Here is a 19,693-nt window from a genome sequence, read left to right as displayed (position 1 = left end):
TCAAACTGCCTGCAGCAGAGTCAAAGGTAACCTTAACAGTGTTGGGTTTTTTTTTTTATAAAATATAATAAATCAACTAAATAAAATCAGTAACAATAAGCACATTTATGGAAACTGTTCTGAGCTAGAAAAGCATGACTTCACTGCAGGATTAGCACTCAAAGCAGAAAGCAACTACAGGACTTGAAAACAGCTGAGGAGGACAAATGAAGTATAGTTAGCCCTCCTCTCTGGTAGTACCAACTGCAGTCCCACTCCTTTTTCCACATCTGAACTGTATTTAATACCCAAGCATGTGTCTCAGAAATCTAAAATTAAATATAATAGTATTTCACACATCCCATCTCTCCCTCTGGTTGAAAAGCCAGGCAATAATAAAAGCAAAAGGCTTCAATGAGGAGTCCAGAACATGCCAGTTCTGTTTCAAACACAGAGGTCAAAGCAGTCACAGCACTAAAGGCAGTGAAATACAACTTAATTTCCAGGTTTTGCAGCATAGCACTGAAATAACAACAAAATAGGAACCACTTAAAAACTTTGCTGGTTTATCTCCAGTCTTTTCTTTCATTTCTTTTTACCCAGTTAGCTGCCACCAGAGCACCTAACGCAGGTTACTGTCCTTGTCCACGGGCCAAAACACACAGCATGTTTTTGTACAGCCAGCTCTGCTTAACTCCAGGGATATTTCCCAGGCTACCAGATCCGCAAGACAGCAGATTTATTTCCAAAGGCTCAGCCTCAATTTACACATACACAAAATGTCTTGGTTATATTTTGCACTGGCTTCCTACTTATGTAACGGACAAAGGCACCCAGTATTCTCAATGACCTTATGTCTACACTGCTGCTGAAGGGACAAGAAGCAGGGAGAACATCTGCCAACCCAGCAAACACCCAGATGTACCAGTAACTTTTGTAGTTTATGTATTTTAAGGTTTCTGGGTAAATTTCCCTAAAATCTTCTGCTCAAAGTTGCATCTCCCAAGCTCTGAGAGACATTCACACACACAAAAAAACCCAAAACCCACCCAAAACAAAGCCCAGCAATGGGCCTTATCACTGTTTCAGTAGTTACCAGCCGTCTGCATCCTGTGTAGACCTCAGAAGCAACCTCTGCTTTGCTGGAGCCCGGTCCTCCCAAAGGCAGCCGAGCAGCTGTACGTAACACACTCACCTCGCAGGTCCCTTGGCTCTGCTACCGAGGAATTCAATCTTAGCACCTGCTATAGCCACCCTACAAAACCCACAATTAACCTAAACTAAAAATCCATCAGCAAGACTTCCACTCTGTATGTCGAGCCAGGAATCATAAAACTACCAGGTTCAAGGAACTGTGTTTTCAACAGTATTTTTTGAAAACAAAAGGCTGCTGAACAACTATCACTAAAATGCAACACTTCAGTGAAATACTGAAATATTTTTAAGAAATAGCATAAAAATAAGACAGAGTCCCGTGAGAGAAATCTGTATTTGAACACAGGTAGTGTTTGTATATAGAACGTACGCATAGCATGTGTGTATTCATATATCCATGTATATATACCTCTATATCGATATAGGCACCCACACACAAGTACAGGTATGTGTAGATTATATATATTATATATATAAAGCTAACTTTCAGTCCTCAGAAAACAAAAGCTATCCCCATATAACAGCCAAATTCCTACATAACTCAATTTCGACATCTCATCTGGTGTGAACTGCACTCATTCCTAGTGTAAACCCCAGCGCGCTCTGCAATGATATACTGTAATGTCACATCGCAATCTGGATTTACTATAAAGGGCTGCTGACGAGTTTCAGAGCAGTAAACATTGCTGCGAGGTGTATTTCACACTGAGCTGGTTTTTATGAAGAACACTTCACCGCCCAGCCACGGCACCCAGATGATGAATGGTGAAAGATGCATGACAAGCTTCATCATTGTTTGTAAATCTTAACTGTTCCTGCTCACTAACTCTGCAGGCAATTTTCAAAGACAGCAGCTGACAGAAGGACAGCACAGCTTTCCTGAAGGTTATTCAACTTGTACTTGGCCTAAGCTATGCCTGTGAGGAGCACTGGAAATAAACCCATTGGTTACACTGAAGCATAGAATTAAAAACATTTGACGGGGAAGCACGCTAATGGCTGCTAAATTAAGAAAGCCCATTAAGTAGCCTTGGTGTCTGTCCCCCACCCTGCCCCGCACGGTTACATACATCATGTGCAGGCAACGTACCCTGGTATTATTTACACATGCAATATCAATATGCATATTTATAAAACAGCAGAATGAACGATGGGCTGTCTACTCACACATCACGATCCCCCTGTATCTTGTGCAGCTACACACAGCGCCTGACTGTCCCCCAGCTCCTTTGCCCACTGCTTGTAAGAAAGCAACTCCTGTTCTCTTCTGTCAGAAGTTTACCCTTGCAACACGGTATAATGCACAGAGAGACTACCCGTGGAATGCAAGCATGGCAATGGGGAGAGACGCTACCCTTCTTTGTTTTCCCTGAGGTCATTCTGGTGTGGGGGCAGCACCATGGTTTGCAACAACTTCTTGCAAAGAGTCCCAATTCAGCTCATCGCTTCCCTGCTAGAGGCAAAGCCAGTACATGCTGCTCCACACTGCAGAGCCTTAGTAATTCGGACTTTTTATCTTCCCTTTTCTATTCTTTAGAGATCAGCAGGAAATGCTTCTTTTGCTAGAGCTTCTCACGATCTGCAGGGAGTTGCTTCATAAGCAGAAGAGGCTGCAAAAGAATCAGCTCAGAGACTCCCCGAGCTGCAAAGCTGGTGTGAACTGTGAGATGCTCAGTGCAGGCCCTCATACACAGACAAGATTATAGCTGAATATGGAGTGAGTCCTCTCTTAACCAAACTACAAGGATGCCCCTGCCCATTAAAGCAAAGCGAAGAGGCGAGCAGCACCTCTGTTTGTTACAAGTACAAACCATGCCTGGGTAAGCACACCGTTATCACCACTGTCCTGACAAGATGTCTCCATTTGTTTTCTCACTTTATGGTAAAGTTTGTTTTGCTATTAATGATTTCTATCAATTTCTGCTTGCAGTAGGAAAAGTGCTGTACCCAGAGGTAATAAAATCAGAATGTACCTAGAATGTACCTCTGTATCCAGAGGTAATAAAATCAGAATGTCAACACCACACCAGTTGCTTAACCTATGTTGTGGTTTTTTTTCACTGAAGTATCCAACATCCTTCAAAGTGTTATGAAAAACCCACACAGCTTCTCCAGCTGCAGTTACATCCTCTGTCCCATGCAAAGAGCAGATCAAATATGCAGAAAGTCCAAGAGTGCTGGGGTATAAACCACTTGTCTCTAAGATGCCCCTAACTGCAAAAGTGAATGAGAAGAAACTTCCCTCCATTAGAGTACGTAGAGGAAAAGACAGAAAGCGTACAGGGAAAGGGAATAGAGCCATTACTTATCCCAGGACAGCACTCTGGCACAGCCTCATAGAGAGATGCTGACGCTGGGCACGGATCCAGCGCTGCCCGGTGTCTCCGCAGCGTGCCCTCCCCGCGGCATCGCTCGCCCCCGTGCCCCACTCGTGGCTGCACCCTCAGCCAGGGCCAGTAGGACTGAAGGGCAGGCATCAAAACCAGCTGGGATTGATGGGACACCAGGAACTTCTTTTCACGGAATAAAACTCTGAAAAGCAGAGATTTTGGCAGTAGGTTTAAACTGATTGCTGTGGACCTGAACCTGTCGTAGCCCACTGCATCGCCAGTTTGATTTTCCTCAGAATGGAAGGACTTTCTGTAAACCTCTGTTTTGCCAACCCAATGCCTACAACACTTAACCAAAACACAGGCTTGAATGTTAAAACCCTTGCATCCTTTGAGCCATACAACTGTAACAGCATAGATAAATACAACCCTTTCTTCAACTGCTTAGCAGCTGCCTGGCCTGACTCCCTTCTGGGTGGACTTGGTTCTTCTGGTGTGGGTGGATGGGGTCCCACTGCCACCTCCTGAGGGTTCAAACAACCCCACTCCCTCGCTAGCTCGCTGACAAATGAAAGCATTCACACATAGTTCTCCTGAGAGCTTAGCATTCCTCCTAGAGGATGCTCAGTCCTTGGTCCAGTAACAACTGCACTTCTACAAAACCAGATCTGGGGGGGAAGTCACCAAAAATATCGTTTGTTAGCTGCTCCTGCGGCAGGACCAGCAGCTTCCCCCAGCGCAAACAGCAAGGGCTCAGCAACCACCCCAGCATGAATCAGCAAAACGCACGAATCAAACCCGTAATTCTGCAATCGCCCGATGACAAGCTGCTTTGGTGCACGTATTATTCTTGTGTGCTTTTGAGTGACTGTAACATAAAGGCTGCATTTAGAGAAGAAACTACCTAAATGAGCCTTTTAATCAGGAATAAACTGAAGCAGAATGGGATGTAAGCAAATGCTTACATTAGTTTCTTTTCAGGAATTCCCTTCAGACCTAAAGAAGTTATTTTAATGTTGGTCAAATCTTTATCAAACCAATCTAATTTATTATACCACGGGCCAATCATTTAGAAAAAGGCTTCAAAACACGGAAAAATAAATTACCAGAGGTTATATGAATATGTCTCACATTCTCCAATGCATTTTGATACTTGCTAACGAAATGATGAAATATGAATTTCACAGAGTTAGTGACTTGCTTTGTTTAAAACATTAAAAAACTCCAAGCCCAAGAACTATCTAGTCAGCTAAGCCCAAAATTCAACTTTTTATTGAAAATGGAAATGACATGTTAGAAGGGCACCTGCCTAAAGAGGTCTGTGAAGTGTTGCAATGCACATGCATGACCAGCAATGTAAACGAAGGCTTGCAGAAGCACGTTATAAAATCTGCTTGCCATCCTTTTAATGAGCACCGAAGGGAAGGCGCACATGGTGCACCAGGGACTGTAAGTGGCAGCAATGAGAATGCAGAAAGAAAGATAAACAGTTGCACAAAGATCGAGTGACCCACTTGAAATGACTGTTCAAAAATCTGCAGATTTAAAAGATTACCCCTTCCTTTCTTCTTTTGCCTTATTTCAAAACTCCCTTCTAAAAGTCTGATGTAAGATGGACAGTTAGTAGAAAATATAATCTTGAGTTTTCAGAAAATACTGCTTGCTCCTTCATCACTAAGGATAGCATACTCTTGAATAGAGGTTACTTTTAGAGCAAGAGATACACAGATACCCACACACAGAGAACATACAAGCTAAATATTGCTGAACTGTATCGGTTCTAGAAGTAAAATGTTTTCCTGCCCACATAACTCTGCTGCTGAAGCCCCTCCAAATTCAAGATGTATTTCTGCTGATGCTCTGCTAAAGGGGTGTGTAGAACAGAAGTGGTACCTCTGATACCTGATAACACCTGGACCCCCTGGGACTGAAGGAGCTACTCTTTAGCTTATGCGGACTGTTTCTATCCCACTGGTGACAAACACCTTGGGCTATTTTATACTATTGTGCCCCACTTCCTAAGAGCTTTGTTGGCACAGCTCTGCCAGTACAACTTCTCAACTGACTGCAAATAAAGAGCAGATAGATGTAAGGGTTTTTTTCCTGCCCTTCGGGTTGATTTCTTTAGCCATACAAAACCAGCCTGCCTTGTTGCAGTGCCATCTGTGTAACCTGAATGCTTGCAGAAAGCAGTTCAAGTTCAAGGACCTGGTCTCAAAGACCTTTTGCATACCAGGACTCCCTCATCTTTCTGATCCTACAACCAGGTGCCACCTGTGGCTCTGGAGTGTTACTCTTGCATGGCATTTCAAGGACACAGGTTCACGCAAAACAGAGGAAACCTCAAAAAAGGAGCATAACTGGCGTGTGGTAATCCAGTCTGAAAGCAAGAAACCTCCAACCTCTTGTGGTGTTTCTCCCGGACGGCATTCCTTGCATTCCACCAATGTTTTTGCTGAAAAGTAACTTTTTGTCTTAAGCAGGGAAACTGTTCCTAACATGCCCTTGATTGCAAAACCACTGGAAGAGACTCTTTACAGAGCTGCTCCATAGTCTGGGCAGGTTTCTTCAATGGATCAGCACTGTTTTCCATACAGCATCCAAGCAGAGGTACGGCAGTACGAGTCTCTGAATGCAGCCCCTGGAAATATTTGTGCTGCACTGATTTCCACAGCTGTAAAACTGGAGATACGAGTTATTTAGCTTCTAGACAGGCCTGACTCTTTGGGAAGTGTTTTGAAAGTGTTAGAAGCTGTTTTGCTGACAAAACTCCCTGTTATTGGAAATGGTCTCCTTGGGAAAATGCTGTTTGCTCATTTAAACAAAACTGTTGACATTCTCCGTATCAAAACGAACACTTTATACAAGTTCTCATTTGTGTTTGGGAAGAGTTTCAGCCTCTTGCTTTATGTTCAGGCTGCAAATACAGCACTTCTCCAGTGCTTCCTCACTTGTGTTACTAACTATCCTGACACTCAGATAGGAAAATGAAAATTCAAATCCATTCATCAGCTAGTGCAACGTTTTAAATGCAAGCCATCTCCTTCACCAGAGGCACAATGTTTCACATACTAATGCGGAAGAGAAGTTTTTATTCATCCTAACTTTAAGGACAATGTAACTAGTTTAAAATCAAAGGTGTCTGCAAACAGAGGGATATTTTTCCTTTGCATCCTATTCAAACGCTATTTCTTTCTGCCACTGTCCCAAACCTGGAAACTGCCCCCGTACAGATAAGCAAATGCTCAACTCACTCAGTGGAAACAGAACCCAGAGCAAGGCACCCAGTTCTGATCCAAGCATGAAATCAGTGGGAATAAGGCACTTATAAGGCAGTTGGCTCTTGGAGATGAAACACCCTGTTGTGATGCACTCTCATTCCTCTACTTCTTGCAGAAGGATCTCTCGGTTTGGCTTCTTACAAAAGAAAGACATGTTTTAAAGTATGCTTTGCAAGAACAGGGATTGATAACGCCCTCTGATATGCATCTTCCTGTAATTGCTGTTGTTTTAAAAAACTAGCAACAAAGTAGAAAAAAGGAAAGGAAAAATCTTTTGAAACACAGAGTACAAAATCCCTCTCCTATCTAGAAATTATTCTATAAAACTTACAACCTGGTGATGTAAGCAAGCCCTCTGAAAACATCCTTTTGTCATTTGTCACTAGTTCATCTTCTTTTTCTCCCCATTTTGTCCAGTTTCAGCTGGAAGAGCAGCAGCTGTGCTTAGTTGGAAGCAAAACCATTTTACTTAGAATCACTTCAAACTGCAAGGAGGTTGACTGATGGTGTTTTGCCATTCAGAAAATGTCAGCCCATTACTATATGCAACACACTGTAACAGGGTATTGACCTCATGTACAAATGTCAGAAGCTTCCTGAGAATTTCGCATCATTCATAAAAACAAAGAAAGTGTAAATCAGTGGTCTGCTAGCTCATCTCTCCTCCCTTTCGACATAACTGGTCTAAGCAGGCAGTTAACTTAGCAGAACAAAATTAATGAAATGGTCTGACTGAAATACTAACTGAGATAATATATGAAGTGGTAAAACCTCTATAAAGCTGAAGCTACAACTGAAATGTGGGTAATAGAATGCATGTGTTCTAAGACCACCTCTGACTCGTGGCTGGGAATTTAATAATCATTTTTGTTAGAGATACAGGTTTCCAGTGTTTTGAAAATTCAGCTGTAAAATCTTTCTTTTGACCTGTTGGTCTTCTATATGCACTGTCACCTTCCTGTAAAATTTCTGGATTAACAATACAGAAGTCTTCACATAGATCTTAAAAAATAATTATGGGCTTGCTGCAGGAGTTATTAGGTGAAGTTTTACAGTCTGCATTATACAGCAAGGAAGATTAGATGATCCTCATGTTCCCTTCTGACCTAAAATCCATAATCATGCCTTCTTAGAAAGAAAACAAGGCTCTGAGCACAGTTATCATTTCAACAGCAACAAATGAAGAATGAGCAAAATATTACTTGCTTACTTAAAACATGGACTAGCGTTCCCTTTAACAAGTAGCAATCACTAACCGTGCAGAAACATGCCACCAGTACAGAAAGTTTAGCCCAGCAATCAGTGCAGAAAAGCGTAAGAATGTGTTTTTTTGTACAAGACAACACTTGGCAGCACCAGCAGTCAGTCCCTTGGGCAAGTGGGCCACCGTCTTCAATACTGCCCACAGCCTGGTGGCTGACTCAGCACTCACACGGATGACAAAAAAGAGGCAAAACCCCTCAGACCCTCTGAGGACTGTGAAAAGCACTAGAAGAAAAACATCATAGGACTCTAAATCATTGACTAACAGCCAGTGAATATTATTTTGTTTGTAGATGGAAAAAGTAAAAGCAGCCATCTCCTCCAAAAACAGGAGTAACAAGAAAGGAGACGCTTCTAAGAAGCCCATGAAATGGGTACAGTCCTGCTCATATGTCCAAGTTTCTCATAAAAATATTGGTGCCTCTTTCACCCACTAGCTCCCTGCTATGGAAAAACACTTCTTCAGAGTCTGGAAAACGCTGTTTGATTTCAGTAAATTACATCTCACTGCTTGTCGGTTTCTGATTGATGGTGTAACTTAGGGAAAAATATCTGTGTGTGGAATACTGTCTGGAGAAGCAGTCAGGGATTATTGAAAATACAGTATTTATGCAGTTTAAAAATCAGTGGCACATTACACACAACTTTGTTCTACAGTGATGAAAAATTACTGAAGTGCATTTGGGAACAAAGGGTATAAGGTCTTTTGTCTATTTGTAAGAACACTCGACTGGTAAGACTTCTTAGTGAGTTAGTAGTGATGGATGCAAGAAAAAGTGTCAACTGCAGTTGAGCATAAAGCCAACTGCTTCTCCAACCAATGGGCAGAACGGAAGACGTCACTGTTCAATGGTGGTCAGAAAAGAGGGAAGAAAATAAAACTGAAGAAAAGAGAAGGAAAATGAACCAAGGATCACTGATTTCTCTAAGCCATTTAAAACTACTGGAGAGGGAGGAAAAGTCTGAAGTTTCATCACACCATGTGTTGTTTCGTCATCTATCTGACATGTTGTTAGTTGGAAGATGTTCAGAAAACAGCCACTACAAAAGAGCAGCCACCTCCTCAGCATAAATCATTCTGGAGTTACTGAATTCAAGGTCTAAATGCTGATTTACACCAGCCACAAGTATGACTTTATAAGCACCTCACATTCCAAAACTTCATTTGTGTCTTAAGGTCCTGTCATGACACAACGACCATATTTTTCATCACAATAAAAAAATGCAACAGACACCAGGACTTCAGTCACAGAAAGGCCATGACTGAAAACAACTACAGAACCTACGTATCCTTCCATCTGATATAAAGAGGAGAAGACTAATTTCAATGTATAAGCGCATCAGAGAAGCAAATGAGGATGGATGCTGATGCCAGCAGTGTCACTCTGTGAAAAACAAACAAACAAAACAACAAAACCACAACAAACAAACTGCACAAAAATTTGGCAGGTGTAAACTAAACGAAAGGAAACACTTCACACAGGCTACACAAAACTGAAGAGCCAAATCCATTGCTGCAGAAAGATGGAAAGCCTGAGAAGTTCACCAAATGGTCAGCCCAATTCATGAAGTGCAGGTCTGCTCCTGGTAACCAAAAACAATGTTTCAGAGGCAATCCACAGCTCAGGATGCCTTTGAATGCTGTAGGAGCGTGAAGATCTTGGATATATGAAGCAGGGCCACCCTACTCTTTGTTTCTCTTCTTGTTTCTCTAGCACCTGTTGCTGTCCCATGCCAGGGACAGGGAAGTGACAAGGCAGAGTTTGCTCCATCATGGCCATGTTAACACCTGTGTGTGCACTCCACCTGCTGCCACAGCAAGGAACAAGAGAGAGAAACACTGAAAACCAGTGTAAATTCACCAATGCTGTCCTGGAAATTACTGCAGATTATAGTAATCGTTAGGACAACCAAGAAACACTGGGTGTGAAAAGACAAATTTATATGCAAATGTTTTAAATTAAGTAATATAGCGTGATGTGTGAAAGCAAATGAGGAAGCAACTCTGCCAAGGGCTTCTCACCGTGGCTGAGACACAGGAATAGTTCCCACACATGGTTCAGAAAGGAGAGCAAAAGGTCAGTGGGAGGCCTGTGGACAAAATGATGGACAGCCTTTCTGAGAAGAAAAGAGAAGAAAGAAAGATAATTCTTCGGTTGGGGCAAAGATATTTCTTTGTTCTTCTGAAAGAGCTGGCTGGGTGGTGGGCACCAAAGATGGTACCTTAAGTGACTCTTCATACAACTTAGAGATAGACATAGGAGCAGAAACGTACAGACTCACTGCACTCCTGAACCATCAGGCTTCTGTTGGTGAAGTTTAACTGCAGTCATCTGGTGAAGGGTTTGGAGAGGAAGCTGTATAAGGAACAGCTAAAGTCACTTGGTTTGTTCAGTCTGGAGGAGACCGGGGGGAGACCTCATGGTGGCTACAGCTTCCTCACAAGGGGAGGAGGAGGAGCAGCAGGGCTGAGCGCTTCTCTCTGGTCACCAACAACAGAACCCAAGGGAATGGCAGGAAGATGTGTCAGGGGAGGTTCAGGTTGGACATTAGGAAAAGGTTCTTCACCCAGAGGGTGCTGGAGCACTGGAACAGGCTCCCCAGGGAGATGTCACGGCCCCAAACCTGATAGTGTTTAAGAAGCATTTGCACAACGTCCTCAGACACATAGTGTAGATTTTGGGGTTGTCATATGCAGGGACAAGAGTTGGACTTGATGATCCTTGTGGGTCCCTTCCAGCTTAGGACATTCTACAATTCTGAAATATATGCTCGTACTACTGTACAGTAACAGCCCTACATTGCCACCACACTACAAGCCTTCCAGAAATTAGCCACTGTCTTTGTAAACACCTACTTTCTGACATCTAACTTCCTTCCATCAGCAAGCCACATCTTCTGGGTGCTTGCCCCAAGCCAAAGTGGTCCCAGGTGTCCTGGTGGGTCCACTTACCTCTTGCTTTCGACTCCGAGTAGGAAGGGACATCCTCAGAGGTCAGGATTTGGGGGAGGCATGTGGGAGCGCCAACCCCCTGTCCCAGGTAGGAAGCGGGTGGGTAGTAGGAGCACATGCGGTACTGGGAGCTGACGGTGTGGCGGCTCTCCATGCCCTTCACCTGTGGAGACAGAAGCACAACAGCAGCCTGAGAAAGCTGAGCTCCAGCACCACATGGGCATCCGCTGCCCCACATGCACGTGGCTTTGAAGGAGGTCACAGCAGGAGGATGGGAAGTCAAGTCCTGACATGCTGGCCTTTGGTTTTTGCTTTGGTTGGCTCATGGTGTGCCCACACTGCTCAGCTACAGGTGAGCTGGCATGGTATGTGATGTTATCTAGCAGCACCAGCACACCTGTGGCTGGTTTATCTTACAGCAGGTGAAGCTGGCACACAAGCACGTGTCCTCCACTGCAAGGAGCCTTCTGGCAAGTCCCCTCCTTACGGCACAGACTCCATCACGGAAAGCTTTCCAGACCTCTTCAGCTGCATGCACCCGGCCAGCAGCAGAGGTGAAGTGTTGTCCAGCCCCTACAGCTCCTCAGAGACTAACCCATCTCAGACTGGTGACAACTGGCCTGCCAGGTGAGTGGCTAAGGACGACAGTCCTACCGACTGACTCACTCAGGACACACTCCACAACATCTGAGCAGTGACACATGCACACGAATACACCACTTTTCTTACAACCCAGTGAGATGGAAAAATATTTTCCCGATTTGCCAAAAGAAAACTAGTTATGGACAGACTCCATGGGAAGGCTGCAGCAGAGCCACAGTTGGACACTAGCCAGCAAGTCCACTGTGTCAGCACGGTGTCCACCGGACAACCTCTCCTGCAGCAAAGTTGGCAGCACTCAGAAACCAGAATTTATCCCACTCCAGTGCCCAGAAATAATCCAAACTGATCTCCTCAGAGACGTGGTAATGTTTTTTTAAATGTTTGCTTTATGAAAGAACTACCATCTACTATTATTTGTTCCAAAGTCCTACCATGTAATGTGCTTACAGTGCTGCAAAAAACACAGCCAAACGCTTTACAAGATCAAGATTTTCAACAGGAAAGGTAACACTACCTTGTTTCCTTAAGTCTACCAGGCAGTGAATGAACTTAGGATGGAAAGTTTCCGGGCAGAGAAAAAATACCACAGTTTTGCACCAGCTCTGAAGGTTGCTGTGCCAGCAGCAACACACACCCAGCCGTGCCATTAGATGTGCCTTTCCAAGCTGAAGTGCTTGACAGCCTTTTCAGCCGTATCTCACCTTGGTTAGTGCAGTTCTGCCCCCTCCACTGCGGCTCCCTCGGGTCCCAGCCAGCCACACACCCAGCTCTGCCCCTCAGCCCTTCCCAAGCTGCACAGCTCAGAGCTGGGGAGCAGCGGAGGTGGGGGGCCAACCTGCTGTCCCAGGCAGCCACATCACCCCAGCAGACCCCCAGCACCTGGTCCAGGCACAAGAATTCACCCCCACCTCCCAGTGAAGTGGCTAGAATGCAGTCACCCCTTGTTTTCAAGGGATTCCTTTAATAATTGAATATTCATTTTAGTATACTTAGATGGAAATTAGGTGTCCCACGTCACATGAAATCAGGCTGGTCTCTCTGAGGCAAAGATCATCCTGTTTTCCACGTGGAGCCAGGTTTGCAGAGAGACTGAGCGACAAGAGACCGGCGGCTGTTTACAGGAGGCAAACGCAACTCTGCCTGCCTTCTGACAGCAGCACAGCCACACGGTATTTGCACGTGCACCGAGGGACTGGCAGGACACACTTTTAGCCTCTGAAAGGGTTTTTCTGTTATAAATTAAAGCAATACTTAAACGGTGATTTTTCTACCATCTGCACACCACACATACAGAAAAGTTCAACATGCACCGAAGTCTCATCCATGATAAATAGTCAATTGCTGTTAAAAAAATTTAAGGTGTCATCCCAAGGAAGCTTGAACTCAAAAGAGTCACTGACGTCCTCTCCTTTATACTGAAAAAGGGCAGTTTCCTCTTGGAAACAGGCATCTGTGCTTTGCACAGACTCCCTCAACAAACCCCAGGCTGCTTCTGCCCTGAAATTGTGGATTAGCAATACAAACTGCCCAAAAGCTCAGCCCGAAGGCCATTTTGCATCTGCATATCTGCACATCTCAACAGCTCTAGAGGTACTGGGAAAAAAAAGGGTTAGCAAACTCCCCTCAGCCTGTCCTCCTGCACAGAGCATCTTCCATCCCTCGCTGGGGCAGGGCTGTGGACAGCACCCGCGCTCCTCACATCTCCACCTCTCCCTTGTGCAAGTGCACGTGTCAGAAAAGGTCACCCGCAGGAAACAGCATTATTCCAGATGTCACAAAATGGAGGGATCACTCCCTGGCACTGGAACGATCACGATCACCTGCATGTTTCCTTTCCCTGTAGAGTAGATGCAGTGGGTTTTCTCCACTTCTTAAAAAAAACAGCTCACCTAAAATCTCTGGATGCAATGAATTATTACTACTAATATTATTAGTGTGTGGTAGCTGGCTAGCAAGAGACATGTTTTATAATCTTATTACCCACACCAAGTCTACGAACCACAGTTCAACCAACAGCCAGAGGCTCGGCTCTGCAAAGAATATGCTGTGTATTAACCGCTGGAGAAAATCTAAAAGCTTTTGGTTTTGTTTTATTAAACTGTTTAGAATACACACCGCAGTAAATCTGAACCATAAGGTTTCCTTTTTATAGTGCTTAGCAATCCTATTTTACAGTAACAGTAAAAAAAAAAAAGCCAAAACCCACAGTCATAAAAATTCTTGACCTTAGCGCTGCATTAAAAAGGGGCTTAGGAGATTGCTACCCCATGAGGAAGGGCATTCACTCCGTATTAACTCCTGCAGCTCTACAAAGTCCTTGCACATTTTGGGTGCCAGAAAGGGAGATAACAACAGCCCTGGGGAGGCCTTGCAATATTCAGATTATTTCTAACCCAGGACAGCTCTGCCTTCCAAACACTGCAACCAGGCGCGAGGTTTGGGATCATCTCTGGGGTCCTGTCCTGGGGGAATGCTGGGGACACACAGGGCTCACAGGAGGAGATGTCTGGCCCCTTCTAGCCCTACAGCAAGGCTCAGACAGTCAAGGGCTGGGATGGTCCCACAAGTCACTCTGGTTTGTACCACCACAGGCTACGTGGCATAAGAGCAAGGCACATTTAAGATGAGGAACTGCTCCCTGCAGAGAGCAAGGTGAACTCCCGAGCTGCTCATTTACAGCGCATCCCCTCCCAGCCACACGGTGCTGGTGCGCTGCTGCAGGACTGATCCACCAAGTACCTCACTGACTGCAGTGGGAGACACAGATCATGGGGGAAGCACATTTGGCCTGTTGAGCATTTACAGGTTCCCCTAAATTGTACAAAACAGGGCACACTCAGTAGCTTTTTAAAGGACACACTGCAAGCAACAGTGGGATGCTTGTGATTCATGAACAAATAAATACGCCCTGATAAAAACACCATGCACGCAGTGGAAATTCTTTCCCTGTTCCCCTGAAAAGCCAGAATGGGCAATCAAGAGGTGGATGCAGCTCATCCACAAACAGGCAAGCTGGAAGCACGATTTGTCTGTCACTGAGCACAAGAGTCAGTGCAGCCCTATAGTGACAAAATACTCAGCAAAAGCCAGGGAATGGTCTTGCATCCGTTTAGACCACTCCTGCAAAAAAGCTTTCTTATCAGCTGGCAGAAGAGTAACGTAAAGCCCAGCTCCTCTTTCCAAGTTCCTGGCAGCATCTGCATGACCTCTACACATCTTCATGGAGGAAGACCCGAGGAGAGCAGGTAGCTAGACCAGAGAAAGCAAAGAAGCAATGCAGGCACCAATGGTGGCTCACTTTTTCTTCCAGCTTCAGAAACTAGAAAATGACCCTGCCCTTCCCAGATGATTTATTCAGGCAGAACATCACCCGGGTAATTCTTTCATTTGCAGAAGCGGCCAGCTGAAATCTCCTTGCAAGCAAATCAGTGCTACTTTTAGCAGCACCTTCACATTTTGCAGTTGATCATGACTATTGGGCTTATTCCCAAGCAGGACAAGGAGGACGTTGTGGATACTAATCTTGGGTGACAAGGGCTACAAAAAATTCAGAGCAACAGAAGAGATCAAAGTAGTATCCTTTGGCTCTGCCACTAGTGTGCCACGGGATCTTGGCCAATCACTTTACCCAGGCTTTCCATCCCTCTATCTCACCCATGACTCATCACCAGCTACCTTAAAATAAAAACAGTAATTATGGAAACACCAGAGAAACTCTCATAAAAGTTTTAACATAGCCTCCTCCTTTGGCCTTGATCTCAAAAATAAAGCCAGCCTTAGGAGGCATAAAACTGCATGTTACATTTATGTGTCATTGCTTGTAAACAACAGAACTCATGGGTTGTTTTTCGGCATGAGGCTAGAAGGCATCAGCTGGGAACCTGGGTGGAAATCTAGACATCAGAGATCCCAGCTCTGTCACCTGCGGGTTACGTGACTGTGGGCAAGTTATCTAACACTTCCTTGCCTCAGTTTCCCCAGCCGTAAACCAGGGCTTCCACCTCACCGTGCTACTGCCCATGAGCTGACCCCTGGCAACTACTGCTGCACTCATGCTGCCCAAGGTGGCTTTGTTTCATTCCTAAAACCAGCTAAGCATATTTTCCAGCACAAGGGAAAAACGAGCCTATGATACCCTGCCTTGACTTACTTTGATTCTAGCACAGAAAATACAAGAGACATCTATATCTGTCCCTCCTTGATAGACAAACTTAATTAACCTTTGCTATTCTGTTCCAACCTATTCTTTTAGACAAAGGCAGTGACCCATAAACAATATGTTACCATCAGAATCTCAACTGCGGTGACACCTAGAGATATAGCCCTATCAGCAGTATCGGAAAATAAACCGCTTAGATTAGCTCCTCCAAGAAATATGGATTGCATTCATGTCACACATGAGCTGTCAGAAACATTAGGATACTTTTAGCATAAATCTGTAGTGTGAAGGGTATGTTATGAATACAGTATATAATACACTGCTTACACATAAAATTGGGATTGTGTCGGGTGACTTGCACCATGTGTATATATTTACACACACACATATTTTATACATTTTGCACCTATTTCTGCAAAGTTAGGCTGCACAATTACATAAGAAGACCAGGCTCACTAGAGGAAAAGCTGTGACGGAAACTAGAAACAGGTTGCAGAAGTCGAAAAGAGCAATCTTTTTTACTAGCAAGCAGCTATTCTTAAGAGATCAAACTGTTAGCTGCCCTGTCATGGCCACACTTTTCTGTATTGGGTAAAATACAGTTTAATAGGTTTGCTACCTTTTAATAAATCCTTTAAAAGTGCAAAATATTACACTTCCAAATGGTAAATGTAATTCCCATGTTAGAAAATTAGTTAAAATTTCTTAGTCTGACTCCCATCAATATTTAATTTCAAGTTTTTTACTTTAAACTGATTTAAGAAAAGAACAAAGAAGTTGAGGTTTTGGAAGCGAGAATACTGTTTTGCCAAGCTGCATTAAAAACAAAACAGACAAAAACCTCACAAACACACACAAAACCAAAACAAACAAACCTCAGAGCACAAAATAGAAATTACATGAAATTCTGAAATTTGTCCAATACCTCCTGGTCAGCCTTAACCTTTCTCCAAAGCCAGAGCCCTGGAGTTACTCAAGTAACAAAGAAAACGCAGCCACTAGTCCCCACACATGGGGGCACATTCTACATCTTGCAGATTTCTTATAGTCTGTCTGTAGGAGCCAGAAGAGTTTTAACAGTTTTTGGGGAGGACGTCGACTCATAAGGAGTCACAGTTATCCCTATGCTGTGGGTCAAGCGCCAGCAGTTTTACTGCCAGCTTGCAGAATTAAACCTGATTAGATTTGGATGTGTCCATCCAGGTTTTACTTCTGTTGTGGCAGAAAATACTGCAGTCCCCCCATAATTTTCCAGTTACTGTCCCTAAGTGGGCGGCAGCGAGATGGGTTTCAGAAGCACCGGCTTCCACTGTACACCAGCGTGCTCTGACCTGTAGTACTAATGCTGGTGAACTCATTTAACTGTTAATTGGATTGAATGCACATAAATTCCTGTTGTAATGAACAATTATGAAAGCTTCAAGGGAGGGTCCATATGCTCACACAGAACTGGAGTGAAAAGGAGATGCACAGTAACCATCACATCTGCTACATTTCCTCTCTGATCTAAGCTTGTCCTTCCTTCAGGTGCAACAACAGACATCTGATCATCTCATTACCTGCCTCAGAGCTGGCAAAGGCAGCAGAACATGAATGACTGAAGGCCTCTTGACCAAAACTATCATCTTCATTAGTCTTCTGGGATAACTATATACAAATGAACAAAACCTACACAGAAATATCTAAAAAATTTGCAACTCTATGAACCCACTCAAGTATGCGAGCCTCTGCAAAGAACAAAGACTAATGATAACTGACATTAATCTACATTAAAGATTCAGTGATTCAGCTTATTTGCCAAGGCTCAATGATGCATTAATCCTCATCCCATCCCACACACAAGCACACGTTTCCTCCCTGGCTTTTCTCCCCTGCTCCCTAAATTCTGAAACAGCACACAGCTGGGCTGTTCAAGGCCTTGTCTGCACCCAGAAGTTATCTTAATTTAAGTATGTAATTCTCCTTGTGTGATTACAGTTATTCCAGGACAAGCGAGCCTGCACGCATAGAGCCTGGAAAAGGCTTGTCTACAGGCCTTAAACTAGGATACCTTCCAGTGAGCACATGTGTGGCTTACACCAACAAAGAAACCCTCCTGTGAGCTCACAGCTCAGCAAACTGACCTGGTTTGCTTACAGCAGGCATTGCACAGCTTTCATTTTGGTAAAGAAGAATCAAAAACCTTGATCAAAAGAGTTATAGCACTGCTGGTCACATAAGCAGACTCATCCCTACCGGAAGACTCGTTAAGAAAGCCTGTGCATGTAAAAAATAAACCCAGTCAGTACAGGCAGTCCAGCAAAAATCCCTGTGTAGGTACAGCTCTGTGTTTCCCTGTGTAGGTACAGCTCTGTCTTTCCTCTGCAGAGAAGCAGCCCCATACGTCTGTCAGGAAGGTGTAAGCAAGGTCTGATTCCTCTCTGTGGATCACGCTTTGAAACTCATTATGTATCTCCTTAACATGCTTGATAGAGAAACTCATTCATGCTTCTCCATTTAACACTGTATTTCTGTGATCTTCCCTTGCTGATAACCTCCATGTGCAGAATCAATGTTTAACCACATGCAGCAGCTGGGAGCTCTTACAACAAACCATCCTCAGTGCCACACAGTGTTTTACAACCTCCGATGGGTACTGAGTTGGAGGCTACAATTATCAAGTCCTGGAGTGAGAGGGCTCGGTTGACTTTGTGCCCTAACTAATGACATACACGGAACTCTGGCGTGAATCTCTGCAGCACAGCCTGTAACTTCAGCTACTCACGTTGAAATTGCAAGCCTTGGAGCTGACACTGCCAAAACACACCATGACCAACACACCATGTCACATTCAACTGACTGCCACCAACCCATTGCACAACAGCATGGTCTCCTGGGTCACTGCAGTGCCTTGGATGTGCCAAATGGAAGAGAACAGGTTCCTGAAGAGCAAAGCCTCTCAGAAATGACATCTGAAGCTTCCAGGATGCTATACTGGGTAATTCAGTTAGACTTCTCTGGAAAACAGCCCATAACCTACTAGGACGTAACTCAAAATATAAAATCAAGTGGGTGCTGTTTATCTGTGCTTGCAGCAACCTGCCTACACCTGTATCATCGCTTTCATTGCATCACCTTTTTTGGCTAATTTTCCTAACGTGGGTTCTAATCCCACACTGGAATCTGGTTCTGGTTTTGCACTGCCATGAAACCAGCAAACAGGAGGTCAGAATCAGGCCCAAGAAACAGCTCAGTGTGCACCTCACTTGTCTGTGTAACACCTCTGTAACATCATACCTGCCACTGTTTTCCCGACTGGGTTTGCATGTATGTTGCTGGGAGGCTTCGAAGGCTGTTTTTCATGGCCGACCCTACAATCGTACCCCCCGTCTCACTTGAGGAAGGCTCACTGGCCACTGCCATTTGGTACTGGGAGTAGTTGTACAGGTTGTTATAGTAAGGATACAGGGATGGCTGGTAAAAGCTGCTGTAGTAGGTGGAGTCCACAACCAAATCAGACGTGCTCTCCAAGTGCCCTCTGCTGGGGATGGAAGGGATGTCCTGAATGAGCATCCGTCCCTCTGGAAAAGAAAAAAACAAGCCATTATGAGACAGGATGCTCCATGAAGACCATTACTTTTCACCTTCTAATGAGCTACCATTTGTCCTGAAGGCTGGAAAGAAAGTAGTAAATAAGAAGAGGCGGGAGTTGAAAGGGAAACATGGCTGGATGTTCGGTGGAAACTCAAGTGGACTGATGTCTACTCAAAGGCCAAGACTACAACCTACACACATGGCAAAACAGGACGAAAACAACTGCAGGTTAAGACAATGCTCTGAGTCCTCAAGCAGCATCAAGTGATTTGATGACGATTTCACATCAGCCCTCTATTATTTTTAAATTTTAACAGTGTGCTAAGTCTCTTTTAACTCCCTGGAAGCAGAAAAGCTCTAGCTACAGGATGACCCCTCTCCAGCCAGTGTCCTGTAG

The 19,693-nt window shown here is 44.3% G+C and overlaps 1 protein-coding gene across 1 annotated transcript in view; it reads right to left on the bottom strand.

The window, feature by feature from the left end:
- Positions 1 to 19,693, bottom strand: part of DMRT1 (doublesex and mab-3 related transcription factor 1) — a gene marked incomplete at both ends in the record, with an annotated part of 59,281 nt that overhangs the window by 16,250 nt on the left and 23,338 nt on the right. The window contains 2 exons of the mRNA XM_080362125.1: positions 10,962 to 11,124; positions 19,000 to 19,283. Of these exons, the coding sequence (XP_080218251.1) occupies positions 10,962 to 11,124; positions 19,000 to 19,283 (447 nt within the window). The remainder of the gene's footprint in view (positions 1 to 10,961; positions 11,125 to 18,999; positions 19,284 to 19,693) is intronic.

The sequence above is a fragment of the Nesoenas mayeri genome (genome assembly GCF_963082525.1).
Source record: "Nesoenas mayeri genome assembly, chromosome: Z".
NCBI lineage: Eukaryota > Metazoa > Chordata > Aves > Columbiformes > Columbidae > Nesoenas > Nesoenas mayeri.
This window is presented reverse-complemented; position numbering and strand designations above follow the sequence as displayed.